Genomic DNA, 9,073 nt, shown 5'->3' on the forward strand with positions numbered 1-9,073 from the left:
TCCTAAAAAAAAGTTACTAGGGATCTTACAGTTGGAAGGGAAGTTACAAAAATAAAAGCCAAGCGCTACCCAACATTCGCTTTAGAGTAGTATACTTTTCTTCTGAGGAACTCGAGACTTCTTGGTTGATCAGTTAAAGAAATGGCGGCAGGGATTTGAGCCAGTGCGACTTTCTAGAATTATTTGCCTCGTTTTACTGCGATAAAATCCCAACAATTTTGAACCTCTTCACACGGGCAAGCAACTCAAGATTATTCATTTCCACTTGCAGCAGAAGTGCTGCATTTCCCGGATAAGTAGCACACAACAAATCATATAAATAACCAGAGGCCTTGGCGCATGGCCAGGCGACAAATAAAAGTTGTTAATCCACAGTTGTGTACGTTCTCGGGTTAATTGGTGATAACCGGGCGTTAAACGCAATCGCATTCTGCATCTTTGTCATGATATCCGCTTCCAAGCCAAAGTTGTTAGATCACACTTAGTATTTTCTTCCCTTTTCCATAAATTCCAATCTTATGCTAAATTTAGTTACCCCTCTTAAGTCATGTTATGTCAACAGTGGCGATAACATTTCGTTGCAGTATTTACTAAGGAGAAGCCAAACTTTAAGTCACGTTTTCAATGTCATAGTTTGTGGTAAAATTCAAAGATTGAATAAGAAGTACATCATTAATGTTTGCAAACAGTGCAATTGGGTGATATTACGGACACTGTTTTTAAATATTAGTAAGGGGATTGGATTATTTTCATTGCCATGGCATGTTTTAATTCACTGATTTAATTAACTCATTCGCCTGACAGTTAGTTTCAATTTTGATTCACCTATTTAAAATATCGGTAAAAGGAAATGTGCACACTTTAAATTTTTTCTGTTCCGAATGGGGAGCTTTGGGGATCCTGCAGTGCTGGTGAAATTTTAAAAATGTATAATTGAGGAGTTCCATGCGAGATGTCTGCATACATTGAGCTTCAGAAAGAGAGACCATATTTATATGTAGTCAAACATATATTTTATTAGACAACAAATAAAATGACATTTCATTACAAACAGTATAGTTTGGTCAATATGACACGAGGTAATCATTTCAAACGTGTACACAAGTGTAAATGTGTTGCTCTACAGGTTTAAAGACAACCCCCTCCCCATTTAAAACACATTGGTGGTATATGTTCCTTCTATTGCACCCAGGCATTTTACTTGTACACATTACATTTATTGACAATGTTGCTTGTTTATTTATTCCATCGCATAAATGTGTCAAAACAATTTTAAGGGCGACACTTACACACAAAACATAGGTAGTTACTAGTTATACATATAGGTAGTTTTAAACCAAATCTTACACTTCTCTTTGCACCACAACACCGATAAATACAAAGTGTCTGAGAACTTTATTCGTGCTTTTCTCACAACAGACAAGAGTATCGTGTAGCATTATGCTCAGCGCTGCTCTTTGAAATACAACTTATATTAGCATTCTATGCAAATCAGTTTCATATAATTTCTGAAGAACAACACAATCGTCATGCACCCCGGGCAAGGCCGTTACTCAGTCTCACAAAGACAGCGAAAGCCTGGAGTTTCTACAGGTTCATTCACAGTGAAAATAATACAATGTATGTTCCAAGTTCACCACGAAAATAACATTTCATATGCACTACACAGCCTGTTCTCTTTATATTAAACATCCTGAGTTAAATTGAGATTTTCCTTTCTTTTTGTTTACACGATCTTTACTCGGACACCGCCCAAGCACAAAGGCCCAGTCACAGGGAGAATCACGACAACAGACACAAGGATTCAAGTATATAAGCAGCCTCGTTTGCTGCATGTAAAACAAGTAAATATTAAACGAGTACAGTATTACTGAATTACTGTCCACACTGAATAGTGGTGGATTAAGAAAAGGTAGTTTTCATGTGAAGTAAGGTAGATTCCGTAGCCACATACTTAACCTTGCCGTAAATGTCTCCCTCTTTGGTTCCCAACTAACAAGTGTATCAGTCTTTTACCCACCAAATGCAGTCCAGAACGGGCAAAGGAATAAATTGTGCTAATGGGATGACAAAATGTACACGTAGTCTTTCTGAAGCAGGGCCTAACTCGATTGTAATTGTGATTTAGTCTTTTTTTCTCTTCTCACGCGCACACAGAAATATTCTAATTCGTGTCACCGGTCGTCTTTAGGTCGTTCCTTGTTGATTTTTTTCATCTTCATCCTCCTGTTCTGAAACCAGATTTTAACTTGCCGTTCGGTGAGGTTAAGGACCCTTGCGACCTCATATCTGCGGTCTCGTGTGAGGTACATATTAAACAAGAATTCCTTCTCCAGCTCCAAGGTCTGATGCTTGGTGTAGGGGCAACGTTTCTTTCTTGTAGATCTTGCATGCAGCCAATTGGCGGAAGGGTTATCTGGGAGTGGGAAGGAAACACATTTAATATATTTTCCTCTTACATGCCAGTCAAAATGTTGCAACATTCTCAGAATCAAACACCGGTTGAGATAAACAAATAACAAAAAAAAACTGAGGTTGTACTGGATGGATGAGGTTGGCTGCTACACGTCCAGATGTTTTCGCTGACATTTCAACTCTTCGTGCTAATCGCCTTGCTCAATGAAAAAACTCTATGAACAGAGCCCAAAATAAGTTAGAAAGATGTAATATTGTGACGGTCTGTAAATTAGACATAAATAATCCAATATGTTGCCAGTTGTGCTTCGATTGGATCTATAGAGGTTTGTCCAGCAGCTTTACCCTCATCAGGTTTTTTTTTTGCAACAAATACACCTGAATTAGAGTTAATTACACTCAATATCTCCCCTTCTGTCTTTTACAATGAATGGAAAATAGTTGAGTTTAGATCCAAATGGTGTTCATGGCACTACCGAAATGTACATCGTTAAAGCTTAACCATTTTTTTGATAACTATTTTGAGTTATGTCATTTTAAAAAACCCATCCCATAAAACTGCAAAGAGATTTTGTTATTTCGCTGTACAATGTAGGAATATATAACAGTTTAAATTTAGAGTCTTTATCTAGAAAAGCAATACAAAAACGTGATGTTTCCACACTTACTTGGATCCATATGGAGCTTATCTGCGTTTGATTCAATCTCTCCATTATTTTCAGTGAAGGAAACCTCGCTCACACGTTTGTCGACAGGAGAAGGTCCACAAGTATAATCTGAGAGGGCTAACGTGTGTGTTTCAAACGTGGTGCAGTCACTCCTGCGAGCCGCTACAGGCTCGGGCTTGATGCCGTAGTGTCTACTGGAAGGTAACCCGGTGAAAGACAGGGTTCCCGGCATGGGCTCTAGCCAGGAGCGCATGTACCTACCATCGGGCGCGGCGGCAATGGGCGCCTGGTGCATGTACGGGTGATAAACAGTGGGCATATTGGCAGAGCTCTGCGCATGAACTGGGCTCCAGGAGGTGCTGAACACAGTGGCTTTGGACTGGAAGTTACATGGGGAGAAGTCGGGGTGCTCAGCAAGAGCTGTCTGTCTGGAAGACTGAGCCAGTGGACCCGAGGCATATCTGGACGACAGCAGCTCCTCGTTCTCATGCATGATAAGGGAGTCGACATAATAATTGCTGATAGTCCCTGATGTCGACATTCTCGGCAATGACACCGCAAGCCCCTCTGAAAATATGAAAGAGCAGATTTCAATGTAACAACTTACCGCCGCGACAAGTACAGTCTGCTAATATGGTGCAGACGCACTTCCTCACCATTGGATAGGCTCCTCACGTGATTCAAAATACAACAATAAAGTATAAATCAATCCGCAGCTTGTAACAGGGTCAATCTTTTATAGGGAACATTTTATATAGCAAGTCCGTATGTTTTTTTATGCAAAGGGATATAATCACCTCTATATATGGAAGCTGATTTCTTTGTTGCCAGCTGAAATGTGAAGCAAGTATTCGGTTGCAGTTCTTTTTTTAGGGGACTATTTTATATCATAATCAATCTTCCCATCAGATGCTCGTTTTTTTTAACGAACACCTTATAATCGTTAACCTTCACATAAAAGATTATGGAAAGAGTGAAACTATAAACTGCAGAAAATAACAACGAAGAAGGAGATTGGACAGGTATTTATTATTCATGCTTAATAAAATTAAAAACGCATTCTTGACAAATAAAAATCGTTGACGAAGTTTTAAAGCGTACCTCTGAAAAGTAGCGTGTCTACCTGCAGCTGCTAAAGATCTCTCATTTAAAAGGAAAACGAAGCGCACATAAAGCACACTGTGACCATCTCCGTTTTATAACCGTTTGAGCAATAAAACTACATGTTAGCAAGCTACAGCCATTCTAAAAAGGGTTTTTTAACCTCCAAGAAATCATAACAAACTCCAACTTCCGCATTCAACACGCTTTTTTTTAGTTGACAGATGCAAGTATACAGACAAAATACATTTCTTGGGACGCCGGACAATTCTACCGTTCTTCTCTTCAGGGTCGTGTGGTTTGTCTTTTGCTTTAGTCACTCACTGGTATATTCTGTGGACAGTAAATCGGGAAGCTCTCCCGCACAGACTGTATTCGGAGAGCCAATCTGTGATATGCCTAAGATGCGGTCCTTTCAATGGAAAATACGAACAAACGGTTAGATATATAAGCAGAGATAAATATAAGAGTTGTATTGCAACAAAATTAGAAAACGTTCATATTACTACATAATCGGCCTATTAAACATTGTATGTGCAACTAATTACTGTGCCTTAAAAACTAAGTAGGCCTCTCTCACGTGCGTTCTGGGTATAAATATATCTACAACGATGGGCGATTTCACTCACATACAGTTAATAAAATTAACAACTGAGATGGAAAATAGAAGGCCAACATTGTGGTTTAAGATGGCATGGTTTTAACGTTTTGTTTGGAAAATGAATTAAAAATCCGGAAGGAAAAAAACTGCACACAATGATATATGTTGCTGCTATTTTTTTCGGTTAGCTTAATTAATCAATGCAATTATAGAGTACGATGTTTCATTTCACGTGTAAGAGATAGGCGTCAGTGCATTTGTTGATCCAATTTCAGTCCAGAGGATTTAGCAAGCGCTGTGACAATGTGACACTAGGTTGTGTTCCATTGCGCTACTCCTTTTGAAACATCTTTAATGTATGCAGTAACTCAAAATTCTAAGTAACATTGGCAATAGTAATTTCAATTCAATACAACATTCTCCAATTTTTGAAAGACTTAGATCTTTGAAGACAACAAGTAGCATTACTTGGTATCTGCACTACCTAGTTTTCAAATGAGGCTTGTGGTCTTCAAGCCCATTTTCTATTTCATTGTTGTTATTTTACTATATCCATATGCGAACATTTTAATTTAACAAGTTTAATTTAAAATACATACGGTGCATCTCGACGGGAGCAACCGCGTTAAATAAAAACCCAAATCTTCAAAAACTATCCTGAAGTTGTTGATCTGCTTTGTGGATCACGCAACATTCAACTATCCATTAAACAAAGACAATTTTCTTATCCTACATTAGACCAAAGTGCGGGCGACGGTCGTGAATCGCTTGCTGCAGCTACCCACCACCACCACCCACACTCCCCCCCCCACACCTCCCCCTCCAACATCCGCTAGCTGCATGTACCCTTATTTCAAAATCTTTACGGTTAACTGAAATGCAATTTCATTCCCTCGATGTTTGGGTCCTCTATATCCCAACCTTTCTTTAGATTTCCGTGCATTCCTTATGGAGAAGGGAAGATTCAATCTGTCGCCTTTGAGTCAGCATTGACTATCTGGTCAGCGGAGTGTTACAGCGTCTCTGGCGGAGTGCTAAGGTCTAGAGCAAAATCGAGAACCATTCAAGTCCAGTGTTGAGCCTTAGAAAGAAACCGTTTTGTGTTTCCTGTGCAGATGGCCTGAAATTAGGATTCAAATGTAGATTCTATATTTACAAAGTGAAATTAAGGTGCTCTGAAACTGCATAACGCTCAAAAGAGCAGTTCCTCTCTTTGAAATGTAGTTTTATTTAAACCTAGAGAGAAAAAATATATAAAATCAAGCCACCATTAAAACGCCTGAAAGAATTTGCCAACAACCTTGGAATGTGCCGCGTCTTGCTGTGCTCCATAAAGATTTATAGATGTGTACGAAATGTTTGATTTTAAAATGATATTGTAGATTTCGTTACAATTATCACCGCGAATTCTCAGGCTCAAATGAAGCACTGTTATCTCGCAAAAAAATCGATAATGTATGAAATTTGGTGAGTTGCTGGTTTAGATTTTCATCTGAGGCTTTTTTTTAACGTTCAACACAGGAAACTCGCATGTTACTTACAAATTACAGCTCTGGGCGACGTGTTGTTAAAAAAAAAGACTAGACCGAGACAAAAAGCCTTCAAAATACTTGGATACAACTCACCAAAGGTCTCAGGAAGAAATTAGTGACATCACTCGAAACCAGTACAGACTGTTCAGCAATAGTCAAAAATACAGGAATTCACCCATTTTCATTTTAAGATCCACAACAGACTACCGGAATTCACCCTATTGTCATTTTATAGCAAAGCGAGTGGAGCGATAATGAAGCTAGATTGTTATAGATGCATGTGTTGTTTGGAGTCGGTCAACTTACCTTGAGAATTGTGCTAGTAACATGTGAGTTGTAAAATATTTTATTAATTCATGCAACGTTTACAGCACTTAAGACGTCCGTCAAAATGCAGGACTCGCATTCGCTTACAAACTGCTCAACACTTTGCGACACACTCCAGCCAAGGGGGTTATTTACTGAATGCACCTTGTAGCCAGAAAAAAAAATACAAATTATTTTTTAAAAATATTCCAAACCTGGGCTAAAAGTGAACGGTGCAAGGCAGACACCACATTCGATAGGTGAAATTTCCGGGCTTTCTCACTGTATCGTTTAGAATAAAATTTGAGCGTTGACGCCTTTATTTCCGTTCAGATAACATCTGTGTGAAGTTGCAAAGCCAATTTGTGGGCTTGCAGTGTGCAATGACGACAGCGTGTTCAAAGTGCTTTCATCATTTTCGAGTCTAATTGGCGTATAGCGTATAATTTGGCAAAGATTTACAAGATGAATGTAAAACATAAAATAAGACTAACTAAATCCTGCAGGCATCTGCACGAGAGGTTTCAAATCTGGCCGAGCCGGTCCCGTGGTCACATTCACGGGTTTAGTTTCAGTAAAGTCATGACTGAAGAATATCTCAAATACCCAAGTGTTATGTTGGATGTTGGTTGCTTACGAAAGGTTGAAACGCTTTCTGGGTCATCCTCATTGGTTTGAAATGAAATACTCAATTTACAAGTGTGCAACTGGACCGCATGTACCGGCTTTTCAAAGCCAGCCCCTCTAATTTGAGATTAAAAAGGAAAGTACAAAACTACTGCGGCTCCTTTTTTGTATATATAAAGCCTATAAATCACATAAGCCTCGGGAGAATTTTGCGGGCAACCAGTAAACAATAAAATTCGTAGTGTTAGCCGAATGATATTTAAGTGTAATTTTTAAACGTTAGCATTATATTTGTGAAAATATGACAGGAAGGAAGCGCACGAACCTCACATAATTCAGTGTATTTAAATTGAGAAAGGCTGTTCTTCATTAATAGTATTTAAATAAAACCACAATCTGCACTTTATTAAAAAATGTAACAACTAAAGAATTATTTCTGATTTCTTGCCAACGCGTTCGAATTACAATACTCCACAAATGAATGGGAAGGCGCTGAGCTAAAGGTCTGTGCTGAACTGCCTTTTAAAGAGGGCCTGGCCGCTGTCAGCAGTGATGTTTTGAATTGCACAAACTTGACTGTGCTTTTTCTTTGTGCATTTTTAAACCATGCCAAAGACAGTTTGCAGCTTCTGAAATCATATTAGGATAACATCACGCCTCGAATGCACAACAGCCTACATTTTCCCGAAGACATCCTTTTGTATTGCGCTGAAAAAAAAGTCAAGATAAATGTTTTTAACTCGGGCAAAGTATCCTTCTACAGTACGCCATGCAGTGATAAACCTAACAAAGAAGATGATACGGTTTAATATTGTAAATGCGCTATTTGTTTTGTTCGAATTAAATATCTATGGATTATTTACAACAGTAATTTCAGTTACATGGGCATTTGCAAAATTACATGTATAAGCAATTCCTACTAAAATAAATTCTCATAGCGAATCCGCTGTTCTTAGCTCCGCGTAGCAAAGCTACAGTCTATGCACATATGTGTGTGTGTTATATATATATATATATAATATGTAATCTATATAAAAATTTAGTGCTGCATTCATGAACGAGCAAGGATTTATCCTGCGACAATCATCGAGCTTCATAGATTTAAAATTGAGTAATTCCAATCGGATGGTCAACTCAAATCACTAGACGAGCAGAATAAAGTGCCATTGTGTTTGTTTACTTGCTTTGCTCAGATTAAAGCTTCTGTTTGTCTCGCCTAAACAGCCAATATAATGGGACAAGTCTGCTTTCTGTGTTTAGTCTAGTTTTCCTGCAGAGGCAGGAGCCGCCGACCGAGCAGCGCTTCCACTATACTCCGCCGAGGTCGCTGTTTCGAAGAACAACACAAATTTACTTGCCTAGGCGCCATGTAATGATCATAACCGAGGCCTTGTGCTTTCAAGTAATTTCTTTGTCTTGCACATGGCAGAATATATAGACCTAAAATGCATATCCCAACGCGCTTGGTGCCTTTCCTTTTTATTTTCGATTTTCATCGGGAAGTGCAAGATCAGTTGTTTATAAAAATTGTTCCGTTTAGGCGATATTAAAATATGATGAAATATTTATCACTGACAAAGACGAAATCTGCAATGCATCGATTACGCCGCTGTGTAGATGAAATTGCAGTTATTTGCAGTAGCATTGTGCCGACCTGCATCTGTGTTTTAAAATAATCATTCAGTAGCACATAAGCACTGACAGGAAATCTGAAACGTGAACTTGATCGTTCTTGGAGAAAAAATAGCAAATCTAATGGAAAGCATTGCATTCATTAAACTCCAATTAACACGAGGTTAAGGAATAATGATTCAGTGTTTGCC

At 38.6% G+C, this 9,073-nt stretch overlaps 1 protein-coding gene across 1 annotated transcript; it reads right to left on the reverse strand.

Moving 5' to 3' along the window:
• Positions 1 to 2,174: 2,174 nt before the first annotated feature.
• Positions 2,175 to 3,624, reverse strand: LOC132815970 (homeobox protein Hox-A9). The gene is made up of 2 exons (XM_060825353.1): positions 3,084 to 3,624; positions 2,175 to 2,416 (listed from the first exon to the last, which is right to left on the reverse strand). The coding sequence occupies exons 1-2, from the start codon at positions 3,622 to 3,624 to the stop codon at positions 2,175 to 2,177; spliced, it is 783 nt and encodes a 260-aa protein (XP_060681336.1).
• Positions 3,625 to 9,073: the final 5,449 nt, after the last annotated feature.

This window comes from Hemiscyllium ocellatum, chromosome 5, assembly GCF_020745735.1.
Source record: "Hemiscyllium ocellatum isolate sHemOce1 chromosome 5, sHemOce1.pat.X.cur, whole genome shotgun sequence".
In the NCBI taxonomy this organism is placed as follows: Eukaryota; Metazoa; Chordata; class Chondrichthyes; order Orectolobiformes; family Hemiscylliidae; genus Hemiscyllium; species Hemiscyllium ocellatum.